Raw genomic sequence first — 19,695 nt, 5'->3', positions numbered from 1 at the left:
GCAGGTCTCTCTTGCCTGGCTTGATGTGTTACCAGCCTCTCGATACAATCTACTTATACACACCAGCAATTGACAGCCAAGGCTACCTCATATGCTATATCGAGTCGTTGCTACGAGAAGTACAAGTAACACTCCGCATATCCTCGACCCTCGACACGTGCGACACTCGCGTTTATTGACCCGTCAACCACATCAAAAATCTAGTTCCAATCCTCCTCCATCACTCTGAGTAGCTTGAGAGCAGGATCGGCCTCCCTGGGGATTTCTTCAGCTTCCCCGCGAGCCAGACATGCGTGACATTGTCCGGGTTGGCGATGATGCTGATGTCGTCCAGGGGGTTGGACGTCAACGCGATAAAATCGGCGTCGTAACCTTCCTTCAGCTGGCCGGCCTTGGGGGCCTGAGGGCCAAGCACCTCTGGTGCAACAGCCGTGGCTGCCTCGATCGCCTGCAAGGGCGTCATGCCACCTATCTGCACTGCCAGCTCGATCTCTCTGCCGTTGTGACCGTGGCTCAGCGGCGTGTTTCTCTGGCTGATGCCGTAGTCTGACCCGCTGGCGATCTTGACCCCGGCGGCCACGGCGGCCCGGTACGCCTTGGCATGCTGCTCCGCCACCGGCTTCAGCTTCTCGAATGCCCGCGGCGACCACACCTCCGCCGCCGTCAGGCCGTCCTCCATGATGCCGCGGGTGGGCACGAGGATCGTCCCCTTCTCCTTCATCAGGGCGATCGCCTCGTCGTTGAGGTAGGTCCCGTGCTCGACGCTGGTGGCGCCGTTGCGGACCGCCGCGATGATGCCGGGCAGGCCGTGGGCGTGGCACGTCAGGGCCCGCTGCGACCGGGCCGCCTCGTCGACCATGGCCTTGATCTCCTCGTCCGAGAACTGCTGGTGCCGCGGGTCGTCGCGGTCGCTGGACACGCCGCCGCTGGTGCAGATCTTGATGGCCTTGGCGCCGCGCCGCAGCTGCTGCCGCACGACCTTGATGCACTCGGGCACGCCGTCCGCCACCACGAGCGGGATGCCGTGGCAGCCGAGCTCGTGGAAGTGGTGCTCCTTCATCGTGTGGTGGTCGACGTGGCCGCCCGTGCAGCTGATCGCCGCGCAGACCGAGTAGATGTTGGGCCCCACGAGCCGCCCGGCCTCGATCTCCTGCGAGAGCTCGACGCCCCAGCCCGCCGTCTCGCGGACGCTCGTGAACCCCGCGCTCAGCGTGGCCGCCACGTCGTGGGCGGTGCGGACGCCTGCGAAGAACGGCTGCGTGCCGGCCATGCCGTCCATGCTCTGCTCCAGGTGCCCGATGAAGTGCACGTGGCAGTCCCAGAGACCGGGGAGCAAAACTGGCACTTCGGTCGTCCGCTCCGGGGCAACGTTCAGCGACTTGGGGAGCCCGGACAGAGGCCCGGCATAGTCGATCTTGCCCGCGGAGTGGACTAGGATGGCGTCTTTGACAGGCTCGCCTCGACCGGGAATGAGAAGGGGAGCTTTGACCGCCGAGCGGGCTGCACCCGCGGTGCTGGAAACCTGGGCGCTCGACATGGCTAAGTGGTGGCGTTGTTCTTTCGGTCGTGTATATGCCACTTCAACTGGTATTATGAGCAAGGGAGTACATTTCCTTTTGAGACACAATAATTATATAGTGAAGGCCTGGAGCTCCCCCACTAGACAGAGGATGCCAAGGTGCGGGGAATGATGCCGCTTCCGGCCTCCGGCCGTCCGCTTGCCGCTTGCCGCCTTCCGTGTCCGTGCGGCTTTCCCGTGGACCGAAGGGCCGGATGACGGTCCTCAATCCCAAGCATCCCGACCATACCAATGCAGGGGTATGGGAGGGCTTTATAGGTGGCGATGGAGGGGAAGTACGTCTAGACCCAACCTTATTGACTCGACGAAGCAGTGCAACTGGCAGACCGCAGGGATAGGATGAAGAAAGATTCGGATATTGTCGTGGTCGGTGCTGGCCTTTTTGGCCTGACAACGGCGCTTGAGCTCGCGCTGCAAGGATACCGCAATGTCACCGTCCTGGATCGTCATGTACCTCCGGTAAGAATTGGAGAGCGAGCTCGTCCCTCCAAATCCCTGGCTCTGCTGACCGGCAAGGTCAACAGGTCCCTGACGGCTCCAGCGTGGACATCTCGCGTGTCATCCGTTTCGACTATGCCGACGACATCTACCTGAAGCTGGCCTACGAGGCGTACCTCGAGTGGTACCAGTCGCCGAAATACAAGGGCGTCTTCTTCCCTACGCCTGTCGTCATGACCAGCAACAGTAACCCGGTCGGAAAGGCCTACATCCAGAAGAGCAACGATGCTATGGATCGCGCCAGCCTGCCATGGGAGAGTTTCAAATCCTCTGAGGCCGCGCGACGCACATACCCGACTCTGAGCGGCCCTCTGGCCAGCCCCGGATTCCTGGGTTACCACAATAAGCAGGCCGGGTGGGCAGACGCGCGGAAAGCCATCGCTGGCCTCCGCGACGAGTGCATCATCCAAGGTGTCTCGTTCGTGTCAGGCCGTGCCGGCACAGTCATCGGATTCGACCGTGACGGCGCCTCGGGGACAATCCGCGCTGCCCGGACCTTGGCCGGAACCGAGGTCGCCGCCGACCTTTTCGTTCTCGCCGCCGGCGCGTGGGCAGGCAGCCTGGTGCCCATGTACAACTCGACGCTCGCGACAGGGCAGGTGCTCGCTTTCATCCGCCTTTCGCCAGAGGAGATGGTCAAGTACGAGCGACTGCCCATCTACGTCAATTTCAGCACGGGCTTCTTCAACTTCCCACCGCACCAGGACACGTCGATGCTGAAGGTGGTCGTGCACGGGTGGGGTTACGAGCGCGCCCCGACCGAGGCCGAGCGCAGGCTGCTCAAGTCGGACGTGTCGACACCGCCGCTGGCCGCGTCCAACGGGCGCAAGAACTACATACCGGCGGATGGCGAGCGCCGGCTGCGCGACGGCCTCAGGGAGCTGCTACCCGAGCTCGCCGACAGGCCCTTTGAACAGGCGGCTGTGTGCTGGTACACCGACACGCCCACGGGCGACTTTATCATGGACTACCACCCGGATTATCGGAACCTCTTCATCGCCGGCGGTGGCAGTGGGCAGTACGTTTCCTCTTTTATGAATCCGTCCCTGTTGGGGCGATGCATGTGTGCATCTGTATATTGACATAGTATCCTCCAATGGTAGTGCCTTTAAATTCTTGCCAGTCCTCGGCAAATACACGACCCTCGCCCTCCACAAGGATCTTGAGCCTGCCCTGGCGCAGAAATGGCGATTTCGCACCGAGTACAAGGATGTGGCCAGTGCATTCCCGGGCGATGGAAGTCGTGGAGGGCCGGAAAGGCGGCAACTTCTTGCTGAAGAGCGGGCGAAGCTGTAAACGTGTTTTTGAGATTGAAGATCAAAGATAGAACCAGTTCTGCGAATAGGAGCTCCGGGTGACACCTAGGCTTCCGCCAAGAAGGACTCCTGGGTGAACTTCTGGTCAACCCCACTTCAACTGAAACACTACATCTCTGTCCTGATTCCACATTGCCATCGCATCTCGGTTGCTTGTCTTGTGAGATTTCACTTTCCAGGCCGTGCCCAGACGTATGACTATGCAGTCAATCAATCGGTACCACGATAGCCCTTTGAGGCAGTTGCCCATGTACAAGCACACCCAATTATCCAAGGGCGAGATCAGACTCATAAAGCTACGCTCGCCCGTCGATGACAGCGACGACTCGCCGCTCGAATGCGATATCTCCATAGTGCCGCTGAGCAATTGCCCCAAGTACAATGCCCTCTCGTATTGCTGGGGTACTGACACTCCGACGCACCCGCTCACGGTGGGAGGGCAGCAGATCCTGGTGCGGGACAATCTGTTCTCCTTCCTCCATGAAGTTCTCCTGCGCAGACGTCGTTCTGTCCAACAACACGATTCGTATCGTGAGGCTGAGGGTACCATTTCGAGACTGGACAATGTGCAGGAGGATGAACAAGTCCAATATCTCTGGACCGACGCCATCTGTATCAATCAAGAGGATGACGAGGAGAAGAGCGCACAGCTAAGACTGATGCGGGACATTTATGCCTCGGCGAGTTCTATCATCATCTGGCTTGGTGAAGAGATGGATGGCAGTTCAACGGCTTTTAAGGCTTGGATGCTATGTTCTGGAAGAGCCAGTCCTGGGGAAGATCCTGGGGATACGTTGCCATCGCCAGAAATCGCACTGTCGCCTGAACACTACCAATGCTTGAGTGCATTGAGGAAGCGAAAGTACTGGTTCCGAGTCTGGGTTCTGCAGGAAGCCTCGACTCCCGGAGTTCCGAAGATTATATGGTGCGGTCAAGACTCAGTAGCTCTGAGGGACGCCGCTGTAGCAAATGAACACACACTCGATCTTGCCCAGGCTCAGAGAATTCCGGCATCCGGTCTAAATCCCTGGATCCACCAACTGGATTCACTAATTAGAATGGAGGAAGCAAGAACCTCTGGCAAAGACATCCGACAATCCTCATCACTTGGGCGAGGTCCCAGCATCAAGTCGCTCATGGACCTATTGAACGAGACGCGGGAGCTGGAAGCTACAGATCCACGGGACAAAATGTATGCTTTGTTTCCGATATACTCGGATCTATATCCCGGCGGTGCTCAGCCGCAGATCGACTATACCAAGACGCCCGAGGATGTGCTGAAGGATGTCGTCATGCACATCCTGTTGGAGGAGCGAAACCCGCAAGCGTTGCTATTTTGTAAAAACAGGCCACTAGACTCGGCCTGTAGTTGGGTTTTGCAGCTCAAAGATCTGCGGCACTCCATCCTCGCCCATTGGCAAGCCGTGTTTCGCGTCAGCGGAGAGACCGAAGCGAAGCTGTCGATCAACGAGGAGCAGACGCTTATCACGTTCCGTGGGATCCGCCTCGATACGATACGAAAAGTACACCGCCCTCTCACACCGCCAGGTGATCTTGACGGCTCGGAAATTTCCACAATCTCGCGTGAAGCGATCCAGGCATGGTTCACAGCATTGGCAGCATTCTTCTTCAGAGACCACGAGGAGCAGATGTATGTCCGCGGGGGCAGCCTGTCGGAAGCTGTGGATCGCTTGTTGTCCCTGGACCAAGTCCCGGGCTTCGGGCTGCGCGGCAGAGGTGAAGTCACGCACTGGCCTCTCAGGGAGACAGTGGACGGTGGCGGGCTGGCCTCTCCCATGTGGCAGTTTCGGCATAGCGACATTGACGATTTGCTGATTCGCACTGGGCCCCTGTCTCCTTTCTGGACGGCGTCTGGGCTGGTGGGGGCCGGAGAAGGTCAACCCCGTGCTGGCGACTCCATCGTCGCGTGCCTCGGTTTGTCCTTGCCACTTGTGCTGCGCCCGCACGCCAGCTCGTACAGGGTTGTCGGACCGTGCTACGTACAAGGCATCATGTATGGAGAGGGTATGGAGGACGGGGTTGCTGAAGATTTTGTGATCTCTTAAGACAGCGAAGACGCAACACCCCAAATTTTATGAGAATGGAAAACTCCGGTTCGTGTGAGCATCCTTCTGCTGCCACTGATCTTCAAGTGCCCTTAACAGTGCCCTTGGCAGCTGTCGTTCTACTAAGGTGCCATGGCTTCGGAGAAAGCCATTAGGGGACATGAGAAATTTGTGAGGTCCACGCTGGCAGACTTTCTGATAAGGAAGGCTGGTATGGGGTGTCTTGACTGCTCAGTATGGAGGCTGTTGATACGAAAGGACAAGTCTAGAACTACGCAGATACGGTGGTTAACATAGATATGTTAGTGGGGCGACGAAGTCTGGGGTGATGTACGAAAGATCGGGAATAGACCTAATGCCATCCAGTCTACTGAGAGAAGAAATAAGATACCAAGTCCACTTGACGCAGAGTGGCCTGTGTTGCCTAACGTACTATATGATTAAAGTGGGTGAAGATGGTATAGGGCTGAACGATTCCTCCTTCTCAATGACTCGATAGTTAAGAGAAAAGGCCGTGCAGAGGGCACGAAACCTGACACATCACGGCACGACGTAAACATTTAAAAAAGAAACCTAACCTTAAAACTTTAAACTACCTTAATCTATGAAGTACAGCCAGATTTGCCACTCCATACCGACATACAGGGAAATCGGCCGAGATCTTGCTGGTCTGATATATCAGAATCCAGACTTCTGGGCCACGATGTCTTGATCCACTCAGATCTTGTTAAAAAAGGCGCCATCCGGCCTTGGCGACTCTCTTTCCCCTGTCGCCATAGGCTGGGGTGGACTTCCATGGACTAAACTCCGACATTGGTAACGATAGGCCTTGTCCATATACTGCAAGATGATCGCAAGTATCCACAGTCGCCAAGATGATGGACAAGCCAGGAGGCGGCAATCCGGCACGGTGATGAGGGGCTCTTAAGCTAGATGTTCCATCCGTTGCAGGAGTCAGTCAGCTTGTCTGAATGAGATACTTGAAAAGAATGGGATGGGATGGTGCACGAGACTGGGTTATAAGCTCAAAACAGTGAGGGAGTTTTATGAGAACATGGTTGTGTCTTTTATGGCATATCTTGGGATATTGAGAAGTTGTAACCGAATCTAGCAGGACACGATGCACAATTTCCCAAATGTCAGTAAAGATAGCGTTGAGGATGGGAGAGCAAGTTCTAGGCACTCTGGTGCCATGTGGACAAGGGTGAGAAATAGGTCTTTGTGTTTGTCAAAGTTGATGTCTTGCACCAACGTGGAGACTCATGCCATAAACTACCAGGTTGGGAATCTGGCCAAGTCCAAAGTGGGTTCCCATGCCTTTTCAAGAGGTCACCAACACTACAGCTAGGTGGATCTGTTATACAAACCTGGAAGGTCTTTACTCTTGGTATCATGAGTTCTTGAAGAGTCCTCATTCATGTCTCAGACCTCGCCGTCAATCTCTTCAGGCTAATCCGCAAGTGCTGGAGAGCAATAGAGAATTAGCAAGCTGTCAGTACCTCCCTGACTCGGTCTTAAAGAGAATGGTCAATGATGAAAGACCAAAGTTCGCAGTGGGCAGCCTCAGGCTATTGCGTGGAGGTTAATCCTGTTCAGTCAATTGCACCTCTTGGGTCAAGCCTGGAATCCTCTGCCATTTCTACACTCATTGTAGACTCCTCGCCCAATTCTTGTATATCCTCGTCAATCTGTGTTTCGTTATCTAAACCCAGCATCTGATCATGAAGCTCAAGGTCCATTGGACATGGGTGGCTTTGCTCCTCGGGCAAGCTTTGGCTCAGCAGGAGCAAGAAGAATGGGAAATTGGATGCCCTGCGGTCGACCCCTTGGAGCCAACGACCTCCTGGGAAACTTCTTCTCCTACAACGAGTACCGAGATCCCCAGTGTCACTATCGTGGACGAAGATGACTGGGATATCGGCTGCCTGGCAGATCCATCCAGTGCCGTGAGTGCAACGACTACACCAAGCGGCAACGATAACACTGCTTCACCACCAGTTTGACCTTCGGCCCAGGATGCCGGATCTCAGCCCCTGATAAGCGGCATCACAATATCATTCGACGGTGCCCCAACAGGGAGGCCTGTAGACAGTGGTGTCGACAATACCAGGCCAGCTCCGCAGCGGCCATCTGGCCCAGCCGGTGGTAAGGTGCAACAAGGACAACCCGCGCCAGGATCTGGCCATGCAACGAGGCCAGCTGGACATAGGCCAAGCTTTGCTGTTACTATCCCGTTCGAGGATAACGGCACGCCGGCTACCACACGACAGCCAGCTGAACAGCCTTCTCCCAGTGGTGATGCTACTCCTGGCCTTTCCTCAGGCAAGCAGGGTGGGACAACTGTGGTCCCTGTCATCCTATCATCCCCAAGTAGCCAAAGCAGCATGATTCCAGGAAATTCGGGTATCTCCAGCTTGTCCGAGGCTCCGGCTAGTGGATCCAGCTCCAGTAACTTTGAGCCCACAGACCTGCCAACTACTCGTCTCACCAGTGAACGTGCATCACCAACCACATCGGCTACTGCTAGCGGCGGCGGCGGCAGTAACCTATCTTCACCAGCGATTTCGCTCACAGCCTCAACTTCTCCAGGACCTATAGCTACCTCTGGAGTTATCCCGAACCTTGTCAGCAATGGCGGATTCGAGGATCTATCTTCTTGGAATCTAGAAGGGGAGGTCACTGGGATGGGATGGGACGCCAAAACATCCAACGGCATCATGGAGTCGCATACAGGCGACCGCTTCCTCGAGACATTCATCCCCGACGAAGGTGCTCGAGGCTCTCGAAGACGCGATCTGTTCAATAGGCAAGCCGATACCCCTGGCCGGCTTGTTTCAACGATCTGGCAAAGCATGGCAGAAATGCCCCTTGGGGAGCCCGTTGTCTGCTCAGTGTACTTCAACTACGCAACGGACTCCCGTGACAACCTCACTCAGGTGGCTGTCCGTGTCAAGGTGGGCAACACCATCTGTGCGGAAAGTATGCCTGTCGAGCCTGGCAGTCGGTGGCGCCGAGCTGCCAGTATCGAGCCCGTTATATTGTCGAGTGACGACCAGAATGATGGCGTGCTCCGCGTGGAGATGTTTCTCGTGGATCCCTCCAATATCGAGGATCAGCATCACGACATGGTTGTTGGCCTGGACTCTCTCGGTGTCGGTCAGAGCAACGATGTGAATGCGTTGTTCTTCGAGGATCTCCCACCCGATGAGACTGAACCTACAAGTACTGAGGCAGCTGTTGCTTCTACGTCACCCACCGAGATAGGGGGTTCTTCTAGTGATGTTCCAAGTGTGACGACGGAGCCGACTACAAGTGATGACAGCTCAGATACCACACCGCAATCGCCTACTGAAGCCTCTGGCACGTCTGAGACTAATGGTGCCACTGAAATTACAACGACAGAGCCGCCGGTGATCACTACAAACCCTTTCGAGCCGTCTACGTCCGAGTCAGGGAGTACCACAAGGCCGGATGAATCCGGAGTTCCGTCAAAGACAGCGGAAACCTCTGAACCTCCAGTGACCTCGACCGCAGAGTCAGATTCAGCAGCCTCAGGAACATCGAGTGATCTCTCCACAGCCACAGAGAGTGTCCCAACGACATCTGACGAGCAATCAGCCACCCCGACCACCAGCTTGTCTTCGCCGAGTTCCTCAGATGATCCCGGTGTTACCACCACGGATGAGCAGGAACAGACCACAAGTGAGGATCCGACTAGCACGACTGAGGGCGCAACCCTCACTACCCAGCCCTCTCCAACCAGCAGCGTCAATTCGGAGCCGAGTAGTGAGGACATCGGCACCACCACGAGCGAGGTGAACTCGTCTGATGATCTAGTTGCCACTACCTCAACTGCGGAATCGTCTACCACGTCCACCAGCAATGAGGAGCCGTCGAGCACTGGCAATCAAACATCAGTTGAGACTGCCAGTTCAACGACCACAGAGATACCTGAGACAACTAGTGACCAAGAGACGCAGACAGAGGAGCCGACTGTCACTTCAACGAGCCAAGCAAGCACCTCAGATCAGGAGCAGCCCACAACAGACGGACCTTCAAGCACTTCGGACAGTGAGCTCAGCGCGACTAGCCAGGAAGTGTCCGAAACCGAGCCCATGACGTCAACTTCCGAGAGTCCGTCGGTTACCACCAGTGCGGAGGAGTCAGCTAGGGATGAGCCCTCAAGCACTTCAGAGGGTGCAACTTCGACCACAGAACAGGAGAGCTCCACCATAGCCGGGCCCTCCAGCACATCTTTGGATCAGACTGTTTCGACAAGTGAGCTAGAGTCATCTGAGACTGCAACTGTGGCTCCGAGTGAAACGGCGTCCACAACAGAAAACCCAGTGACCACAACCTCAGACCAGATCTCCTCGTCGCAGACAAAGAGCTCTGAGATCCCTACAGGAGAGCCAACAGAGACTAGCCTGGATGCTCAGGAGCCTTCCGTTACGACAGACCCGAATCCTCCACTACAGGCTCCTCTAGCCAGACGGATGAAACTACGGGAACACCAGAGACCTCCGATACAGTCACATATCGGAAATCACAACAGTGACAACAGACGAGCCTACAGTCACACCCACTGGATCTGGAACTTCTGAGACGGGATCTATAGTCAGCACTACCACAACCGAAGAGCCGCCCGCTACCACAGAAGGGGCTTCATCTACATCTGTGACTACAGAGCAGCCTTCAGAGTCGACGGACTCAATATCATCAATAGAGGAGCCATCAATCACCCTGACTCGCGCTGAGACGGAAGAGACTTCTGTGGCGACGGAGTCAGGAGTGTCCGAGACGTAACCCTCTGCCAGCACCACTGAATCTGAGCAGCCACCCATTACGACTGAGCCAAACACGTCCGGAGCATCCACGTCCACAGAGAATCTTGCAACCACGTCTGACTCCCAAATCTCGGAGACAAGCGTGTCAAGCAGTGGCACGACGAAGGAGGCGTCAATGACTACCACATCTTCAGATATCGTAGTGCCCACCGGGAGCAGCACAAGCGAACCGCCTGTTACGACAGAGGCTTCTAGCACAGCCATTTCTGAGGAGCCGTCCACGACGACAAGCCTGTCCGCCACAGAAGAACCTACAGAAGAACCATCTGTGACAAGTGCCCGGGAAACTTCTGATCCCGGAGCGTCTAGCACGGCCACGCTTGGCAGCGAATCGGTCACGACGACGGAACTGTCGGAGACTGTGCCCGCTACTGAGGAACCGTCTGTGGTCTCGACTACGGATCCCTCTGGGAGCACCACAGTCACTGATGAGCCGTCGGTCACAACAGAGACATCGAGCACGGATGCATCAAGCATAACAACGTCCACTGAGGAGCCGCCCCTAAGCACGGACTCTATGACGAGCTCCAGAGTGCCTCAGACAACGACGGATGCCAGTACAAATAGTAATTCAGAAGTCAGTGCGAGTCAGACGTCGTCGTCGACAGCACAGATGCAGTCGTCGGTGGAGAGTGCATCTACGGAGGCGTCGACGGAGCAGCCGCCGGCGACCACGCAGTCTACTACAAGCACGGGTCAGCCGCAGCCGACAGAGCCGATCACAACCAGTAGTCCCAAAGTATCGGTAACAGAGACTACATCCGGCACAGATGGGTCTGTCACAGGATCCACTGGCGTCCCTGAGACGATGACATCAACCTCTACGAGCCGGGAAGAGCAGACATCCGCAGCGCCCGTGACGAGTAGCTCGACCTCGACAGAAGACATCTTCACCACGACCTCGTCATCATCATCATTCTCTTCGGAGCCGGTGCAGACTACACAGCCTATCACATCCACCACCTCACTGGGATCAAGCACCCCATCCTCCTCCCCACCAGTCACAACATCCGCACCGCCAACATCCATCCCTGAACCTAGCAAATTAACCAGCACATCCTTCTCCCCCACGACAAGTACCACTCCCACCACGAGAGCCTGCGTCGCCAACAAACTCCGAAACAACGACTTCGAATCCGGCACATCGGGGTGGTCCGTAGAAGGCGGCACCCTCTCCGCCGCCACCCAAGACTCCACCACCGGCGCCGGCCCCCACTCCGGGCGGCAGTTCGCCATCGTCTCCATCCCCTCCAGCCAGCAGGTGACCAACCCGGCCACCGACCCCCTGTCCTGGATCTCCGCCTACCCGTCCGAGCCCTTCGACAACACATCGGGCATGCTCTGCACCGTGTCCCTCATCTTCCTGAGCGCCGGCGGCGTCGCCTCCACGGCGCCGCTCGTGCGCGTCGTCGTCGGCGACGAGCGCGTCGTCTGCGCCGAGGGCCGCCTGTCGCAGGACCAGCTGGGCACGTGGGTGACGCTGCGGTCGAGCGCGCCGCTGCGCCGCAACACGGGCGCCTTCATGGGCGACGTGCGGGTGCAGTTCCTGGACCCGGGCTCGGGGGGCGCGTACACGCCGCACGGGGACCTGCGGATCGGCGTCGACGCCGTGGGGCTGGCGTACAGCGCCACGGACCCCGTCACGGTCGACGACGAGGTCTGCATGGACGGGTCGTCGGCCAACGCGAAGCGCGGGTTGCAGGCCGGCGGCGGGAGTGGGCAGCATCAGCGGCGCGAGGAGGCGTGGCACGGCAGGGTTGATCGCGTGGAGGCGACGTTTGCGACGGTGTACAGGAAGGCATCTCGGCCTTCCGGCAGGGGCAAGATCCAGTTGTGGTCAGAGGTCTGTAGATGGAATTTGGAGATGTACATCTGTCAGAGTCTCGCTTTTCGTTACATTCATCACATTCATCAGACATTTGATCTGCATCTTTCTTGATAGATAGAATACACATTTTTCTTTTCATCTAGGCAGAGTGCATTTCAATTAAAAGTTCCAATTGCAGTAAGACCCAAGTCGGGTATCGGATCAGTCTGTTTCGACTATACGCTTCATCCTCAAGGCAATGACAAGATCCAAGTAAGAAACAAAGTTCCGAGAGATACATGAACAACAGTAATTCAAGACGAGGTACAGAGAGAACTTTAGCGAGAGATACACCGGACTACGACTGACGAGATCCGTGGCGCACCTGCAAGTCCTGCAGTAGCATGCAGCATGGCGTGCACCAGGCGGCTCTGCGATGCAGGTCTGGATCCATATGCCTGTGAACAAAAGAAAACAGGCCACGGTTCACAGTGGACAGCGCCACACACCAGAGTTTCAGTCAGACGAGAAATGCATTTTCAGCGGCTGTGCATGAGCAGAAATCCCAACGATTGGGGTTGGCCGACGTAAGGGATGACAGGATGCTTCGATATGAAACTTGGTGACAGAAAGAGCGGTGAGATGACTGGATAAGAGACACAAACCTCAGTAGAGGGGGCAAGCATCTGTTTTATCAACGATCAAAGGGAGGACTGTGAGACATTCCGAGGTTAGAATATGCCTGCATCAGCCGCAATCAACGTATCAGGGCCCAAGGGCCCTTTTCGTGCTGAGGAGCATCAGGGTCGTGGACGGTACAAGGAAGCATTGGCTAGCGCATCCCCTTGGATGGACCTCCTCCGTAGACACCATGTGACCGTTGTGTGTTCTCTTGCTCGCCCCCTCTGACAAGACGAGCTAATGCACCCTACTGCTAGGCAACAGAAGCGCAGTTGAACGCATTACAATGCTCCGCCTGTACTTTTGGCGCTAAGAGCATGCAGGTCGGGCCCTTACTCACATAATACGACTTGAGCTTGCTTATCGGCGATGTCGGTGCAGAATCTGGGCCAGTAGTGGCGGAGGGAGGCGGAGGCTCGGGGACGGTCGTAGACCGGCGGTACCCGAAGGGTCTCTGCCGTGACTTTCAAAGAGGCTGGCCGAAGGTTCGGGACACTACTGCGGCGGTAACTGGGAATGCTCTCCAGGTACCTTGCATCATTCGACGAGAATCGCCGGCCGGTTACGTAGAAAACCAGGAGGAGAAGGAAATGCTGTGGCGGAGAAGCGGGGTGGAATGCTGACCGGACCTGCCTTAACGCCGCACAGGAACAGCGAACACCGTTCCTCGTTACGAAGCACGCCTCCACCTTGGGAGGCGTGGAAATGGATCAGGCCGGCCACCCGTGACGGTCGGTGGACTTGCCGGCCTATCATGGCGGTGGGTTGCCGAGCCAGGATCCAAGCGTTCGCTGTTGGTGGAGCAGGACATTTTTGCGCAAAAGGCAAAAGAGTGTGATGCGGAGTGCGGGTGAACATTCTTGAGGCTGGCTGTTGCTCTCTGTGGGCAGATGGACTACCTCGTGCACGTGTAAGATTGATAAGCCTCATCATCCCTTGGCTGCTAGTCCGCCGCCACAGTATGATTCGAAACGAGAAAGATGTACCAGGAACTTCGACGAGATGATGCGGCCCGTATGCGCTCGGAAGATCGGCGTGCCGTGAATATTATGGGATACCCAATGGCCAAGTAAAGAAGGGTTTCCGGGATGGTGACAGCCACACGCAACGCTTCTTTTTGGTCATGATGACGGGGTGTTGAATTCCTGGATCGATATTAATGAACATCACTGAATTGTTTCAAGAGGACGGCCGGAAGCCTGGGTGGTCATCTGATACCGCCGGACAAATATGGAAGCTGGAAAGCGGTGAGAGAGGGAGGGGGACACGAGTGCCTGTTTCAAGTAGGCTCGGGAAGAATCAGGCAGGGTTACGAGCGAACAATATAGCGGGGTGATCTCGACAAATGGCCGTGATATATCATGTCAATATGGCCGCTAATGCCAACTGATATCAGTTGAGCGGGGTGCAAGGCGGCGGTACAGAAAGGTGCGTAAGGGGTGGTGACATCGTCGCCGCTGCAGCATGGGTGTGGTGGTTGCACATGCGTAGCAATGCGTGTACGCCTTCACATGCTGGCTTGGACAGTGACAGGTAATATCCTGCTGTCGTGTTGCTGACGGACGAATAAGACAGCGCACCTGTGGCCGGCAAAGTTGCAAATGACGGCTTGCCAAGGGTCGACATGTTCTGCGTGTCGGATTCATTCTCGTGTTGCACAGAAGCCAGGCCAGCGCAAACAATCTCTGTTTGACGACGAGAATCCTGGCGGAAACGACATTGACCAGGGATCTCGACAGATCGCATACGTAAGTGCGGCGTCGAAGGCATCGAAGGCAGGCAAGGACACACCCCACTGCAAGGTGGTGTGGAGATGTCAAGTCTTTTCGCAGTGGGGGTGGTCACCGCTTGGCAACGCGTCTCTCCAAGCCAGGTACCATCCGATGAACACTCGCTTGCACAGCAGAGGTGCATGACGGCACTCGAAAGGGCCTATCGCCTGAAGGTGAGCCCAGTAGTACCTGGACTACGCCAGGGGAGAAAGTATCCGTGAGCCTCCAAATCTCGTCCAACGAGAGTGAAGCCGGCCGGACGGCGGCAGAGGCCCGAATCCTGGTATCTCCTGGACGCCGAACGTGATCTGTGTTCGCATTTAGAAACATCCCTGCTGCAGGACGATGATCTGCACCGCGTCACTCTGGTACCGAACTGTGTGACAGCTCTGCTGGCCTTGAGAACAGGACTTACAGGCGGACCCTGGTGACTGAAAAGGAAAACGCCCGCATCATGGGCAGCGTTGTAGAAGCAAACCAACCTGCTGAGTGGTGATAAAGTCTTGAAAGATCCTAGCTGAAGTCTATCGAACATCAAAGACGTGTCTGAGCTGTTGGTGTCAAGGTTCAAGATCAGCAGGCACCGCTTTGCATTGTGTTTGCGTCGAAAATAAGGGACGGAGGTGTCAGCGTGCGCTGTTTTCGAGATAATTAATATCGGCCAGATTGGAGAAAGGCCGGATGTAATACCAGCTCCCTTGGTGGCTCACCGAGAGCTCGGACTAGGTCTCGCATGGGTACCTGATGCTTCCAGTCGAGGGTGTTACCAGGTATCGATGCAGGGACATTGAATCACCAAACCCGTGGACAAGCGTAAGAGTTCAAGATGTTGCTCGAGGTGATGGTGGCGGCGGCGGCGAGTGTGTTCAGCGTTGGAAATGGTAGGTCCTCTAGTGGCTGGGGTCAAGTACGCACTGGGTCATTACGGAGAGGTTCGGCGCCGGTTTCGTTGAGGGAAAGAACATTGAAGCACGCGCAGGGACCTTCCTTGCTCCGCTGTCGATGCTCGATAGTTACCTAACATTACTTGATCAAGAGCAGCGAGAATCATCATGTCTGTCGCCATATCCTGCCAGAGAGCAGGCTAACCGTCTCTTATCACTTGTTTGCTCGTCAAGTATCGTAATCTCATGCCCCGCTGTCGTCAACGCGCAGGGCCGATCGCTCCAAACACCCCACGTCCCCCTCCAGAAAGCCGCTAGAACAGCCTGTCATCCACTGCATTTCCAGCCTCTGCTCCCGCCGGCGTGCAGTCAGCTGCAGCCACTCCCCTATGGACTGAGGAGCTGGAGGCGAGCATTGCATGAGTCTGGTCCGCCCTTGCAGATCAACCGAACGTCTCTGTCCATCCTTGTACATCTTCGACAGCGATCATTCCCGCCAGCCCAGCAAGCCAGCCACCCACCCACCTTGCGCCTTAGAAGGCCTTGGCGTGATCACCTGCTCAGCTTCACAGGCCCAACCGCTCGCCGGTCGGGGTTAAAAGCCATCGGTCGTTGTGCACTGTCCAGATCGAAAATCCCAGCCGATCCGGGACGGGGATCGTCACCGTGTTCAATGCGTGGGCGCTCCGAGGGTGTGTGGAGGGCTTGCTGGGGAGGGCAGTGAAGCGCACGCCACAATAAGCTTATTGGTTTTTCTCCTCTGTCGATGACTCGCAGCCTGTACCTAGGAGGAATGCAAGAGTCAAGGGCGCCCGAGAGAGCACGCAGCGTCCTGTCTTTCTTTGAGACAGTTGCACAACGCACCGCATGCTCCGCCTTTGCATTTTTGCATCTACGACAGAGCAGACGCACGCCGGTCATGCCAAAAAAAGTTACTTGACATCCAGAGCGGGACCTGACTCAAAGAACGGACCCGAAGATCCAGCCAGGCGCAGGATAAGTTGACAACGGGTGGCGGCTCCACAAAGCACCAGGTACAACCGTACCAGATCCAGGCACGAGGCTCTCCCGCCTCTTTAGCTGCCCCCGTCGATGATGTAAGTGCTTCAAATGCCCGCATCCTCCGCGTTCAAAGTCAGTCGGTTGACTTTCGGTAGTCAGCCGGCAAAGCAGCTATTTTGATTCCTACCTCAGACATGCCAACGTTTATTTCTGCGACAGTAACATGACAGGGAGAGACATGCTTTGCAGCTTTGCGGGTTGCATGATGGACCGAGTCAACAATTCTCGGTCCCCGCGCTATTGGCCGCCGTCAAGCCACCACAGCCAGCTTTGGGAGAGAGGCTTGAGGCGGAGAAAAAAGCATCATGTTTCTGGGCTGCTCGGAAGGTATTCATCATTCGAAACGCTAGATTCACCACATTCCAGCAGGATCCTCAAACTGCATGAGGTTGGCCTTTTGATCGAGGACGAAACCTCAATGGCGCACCTTAGCCCCGAGAGTGGACCACGGCAGGGCGGCACCACCACAGTTCGGCATGAAGCCATCGCCAGCCTAACGAGTAGGCTAACAAGAACTGGCCAAAGACCGTCAGCCCCGCGACAGGTCCTGTTCGCTAGTCCTGCTCGCTGCGGGGTTCCCACCATCCATGCTGAGAAATGTCGTTTGGCTTTTAATAGCACTAGCAGCAGGGTTCTATCCTGGAACTGGGGGCTCTCCCACTGAATCGATACCAGGACAGGGCTGGCACGATCCCAACTACCCAGGTACTTACACAGGCACAACGCACAGCACAACAGCCCCTGCACCATCCACGATGGAGATGCTTGTTTAGTGCTCACACTCCCACTCGGCGGCGGCGAAGGACCCTGTACCCTGTAGCCATCCAGCCATCTGGCCAGTCCACAGGCTTTTTGCTGCTGGGGACACCGTCCAGTAGATGCCCACCACACCATACCTGTGGGACAGCCTACCTAGGTAGACTGCGTTTTGGGCGGCATCATCGAGTTCATTTGACCGCCATCGCACAGCACCACCACCACCAACAACCTTGGAACACACACCATGTCCGACAGCCACCGACCAATTACCACCGCTTTGACCGGACTTGTCAACCTCTTGGATTCGATATCTTGCCCCTCTCGCCCCTGCTCCTCCTGATGCCTCCTGACCACGGACTTTTTAAATACCCACCACACCTCGCTCAAAGAGCCCCACCATCCATCAGCCATCCGGCTAGCGAGGTCGACGCACATAGGACATCCGTTTCAAGTCGTCACCCACCTGTGCGTGTATCTGAGATATCTGGGAAGTGCGTGTGAGTAACAGATCTAGGTACTGTAGTATCTCTTGAAGGGGAGACGGCAAGACGTCGACATCCCCCCTCTACGTCCTGAGCTAGTCTAAATTCTGTGGTCTGATTAGTGTGCGTTGATCCGCCTGCCTGGCTGGTGAGTGCTTAATCAAAGGATAGACATAGGCTGCGTTGAGGTGACTGACGACTTATCTGGCTGGCTAACTGGTCTAGTTAAGCTCTTGGCTGTCTCACACCGCAGGCAGTCAGATCATAGAGTTGAAGGAGGACGAGAGGGCAGGGTGGTCAAATGCATGACAGATGACCGATGCCGACCGGTCTCCTACGGGTTTTGTTTCGTTCTAGAGCCTCCCAGGACCGGACTGGACGGCTGGTGGAAGAGCCAACAGCTTGCGTTGCGCAAGCGTGTGTACCTTACCTCGCCGCCGTCCCAGGCACACACCTGTCCATTCCACCCTGCGGAGTCGAAAACCAGACTGGACCAGCGAGCACACACTCCAACTGGCTCCGGCCCAGTAATTCTCGTACCTGACAGACCAGTCATGACCCTGGCTGTGTCTCGATTTGCTCCCTAGCATCGACGCCAAGGAAAGGAACCGGCCCCAGTGAAGGGGTGGGTGGCCCTGGCGTCTGGCCTGCGAGTATCACCCAACTCTAAAGCACCCCTCTTTCTTGTTCCTAGCCTCCTATTTCGTCACACTTGGGCCTGGAGCACAAAACTACAGCCATCCGCACCCCCCCAGTCGACGTCGCCGGCCGACGTCTTTGACCATCGACGCCTCCCCATCCATCCCGTTCGCCATTTGCTGTGGTTCCGGACCTGCTCGGATTTGGCAAACCAAAGCAACATCTTTCTGGTCTCATACACGCCAGACTGTGCTCGCAATCACGGCTCTCGCCACGCAGTCCCTTACCTTAGCTTGCTGATCGTCATCCGGTTGATCTGGCCCAATTCCCAGCCTGCTGTTTGGCTGGTCTTACCCCGAGCCCTCCGCCTCAGCCATTCAGCACTGACCGCATTCAGCATACTCATCGCTAGTCGTCAGATATAGGGCGGTTGGTTCGTTCTGGACCAACAAGCGTCCTTACATTTACATCCCATCCACGTCTAGCTTTGAGAAAAGCAGCCATTCCCAGAGCACAGCATTTCTAAAGCAGCTCGGCCACAGCTAGGGACACCACCTCGAGAGCAAAACTAAAACCCAAAAAAGAAACGGCCTTAGCGGAAGGTTGTTTGGCTTGAGTGGTCGGCGTGATTACAGAGCCCACACCACTCGACCTCTTTCCAACCATCCCGGCAACCACCACCCCGTGTATCTGGGTGTACCAACCTGCTGGACATCGCCACCTTGCTGCCCTGTCGCTCGGCCGCCAGGGGAGGGACGAAGGATCAGAGCAGAAGTGACACACCCGCATTTCGCCGCACCCTTTCCTGCGCTGCATTTACGTCTCGGTCAAGGCGTCGGCATTATCTCCTGGTGTTTGCATTCCTTCTCTTTTTTGCGCACCGCACCCGATCCATAACATCGACACATCTGGCGACGATTTCCTGTAGCTCCGTTCAATCAACGACGGCCGGTCCCAGCAAATTCGCTCCGCTCTGATTGCATCTCGCTTCAGCCTGTTCCGCCGCACGCACCCTCTCCAACTCCTCACCACCCCCACCCCCAGCCTTCCGGGGCTTGGAACTTCGAGGACTGCGTCTACTCGAGACTGAGGATTCGTCTTCAGCCGTCGCCGCCTGCCCTTCCGTACCAAGTTTCCCTTGCCGTCCTGCACTCTTGGTCAGACCCAGCTTCTCCACAGGAATCTAATCGCGAATGAATCGAAGCGGAGTCCCATTTCATCTCCTCTCCTCTTCCCTTCCGTCGCCCGTTCCGACCTCTCTTCCTTCCTCCTTCTAATCTTTTTCAAACCAATACCCCTCGTG

General features: G+C 56.3%; 5 protein-coding genes across 5 annotated transcripts; 4 read left to right on the top strand and 1 right to left on the bottom strand.

The window, feature by feature from the left end:
* Positions 1 to 220: 220 nt before the first annotated feature.
* On the bottom strand, positions 221 to 1,537 carry E0L32_000870 (uncharacterized protein; the record flags this gene model as incomplete). The annotated part of the gene is made up of 1 exon (XM_031143592.1): positions 221 to 1,537. The coding sequence occupies one exon, from the start codon at positions 1,535 to 1,537 to the stop codon at positions 221 to 223; it is 1,317 nt and encodes a 438-aa protein (XP_030994404.1).
* Positions 1,538 to 1,918: 381 nt separating this feature from the next.
* E0L32_000869 (uncharacterized protein) lies at positions 1,919 to 3,373 on the top strand (the record flags this gene model as incomplete). Its single annotated transcript, XM_031143581.1, has 3 exons — positions 1,919 to 2,038; positions 2,104 to 3,095; positions 3,181 to 3,373. The coding sequence occupies 3 exons, from the start codon at positions 1,919 to 1,921 to the stop codon at positions 3,371 to 3,373; spliced, it is 1,305 nt and encodes a 434-aa protein (XP_030994403.1).
* Positions 3,374 to 3,593: 220 nt separating this feature from the next.
* On the top strand, positions 3,594 to 5,459 carry E0L32_000868 (uncharacterized protein; the record flags this gene model as incomplete). Its single annotated transcript, XM_031143570.1, has 1 exon — positions 3,594 to 5,459. One exon carries the CDS (start codon positions 3,594 to 3,596, stop codon positions 5,457 to 5,459), a length of 1,866 nt encoding a protein of 621 aa, XP_030994402.1.
* Positions 5,460 to 7,180: 1,721 nt separating this feature from the next.
* Positions 7,181 to 10,063, top strand: E0L32_000867 (uncharacterized protein; the record flags this gene model as incomplete). Its single annotated transcript, XM_031143559.1, has 2 exons — positions 7,181 to 7,405; positions 7,475 to 10,063. 2 exons carry the CDS (start codon positions 7,181 to 7,183, stop codon positions 10,061 to 10,063), a joined length of 2,814 nt encoding a protein of 937 aa, XP_030994401.1.
* Positions 10,064 to 10,421: 358 nt separating this feature from the next.
* E0L32_000866 (uncharacterized protein) lies at positions 10,422 to 12,245 on the top strand (the record flags this gene model as incomplete). Its single annotated transcript, XM_031143547.1, has 1 exon — positions 10,422 to 12,245. One exon carries the CDS (start codon positions 10,422 to 10,424, stop codon positions 12,243 to 12,245), a length of 1,824 nt encoding a protein of 607 aa, XP_030994400.1.
* Positions 12,246 to 19,695: the final 7,450 nt, after the last annotated feature.

The sequence above is a fragment of the Thyridium curvatum genome (assembly GCF_004353045.1).
Source record: "Thyridium curvatum strain D216 chromosome Unknown NODE_3_length_876553_cov_77.224826, whole genome shotgun sequence".
Lineage (NCBI taxonomy): Eukaryota > Fungi > Ascomycota > Sordariomycetes > Thyridiales > Thyridiaceae > Thyridium > Thyridium curvatum.
Note: the sequence above shows the minus strand (reverse complement) of the source record. Positions and strands in the feature narration are given on the sequence as shown.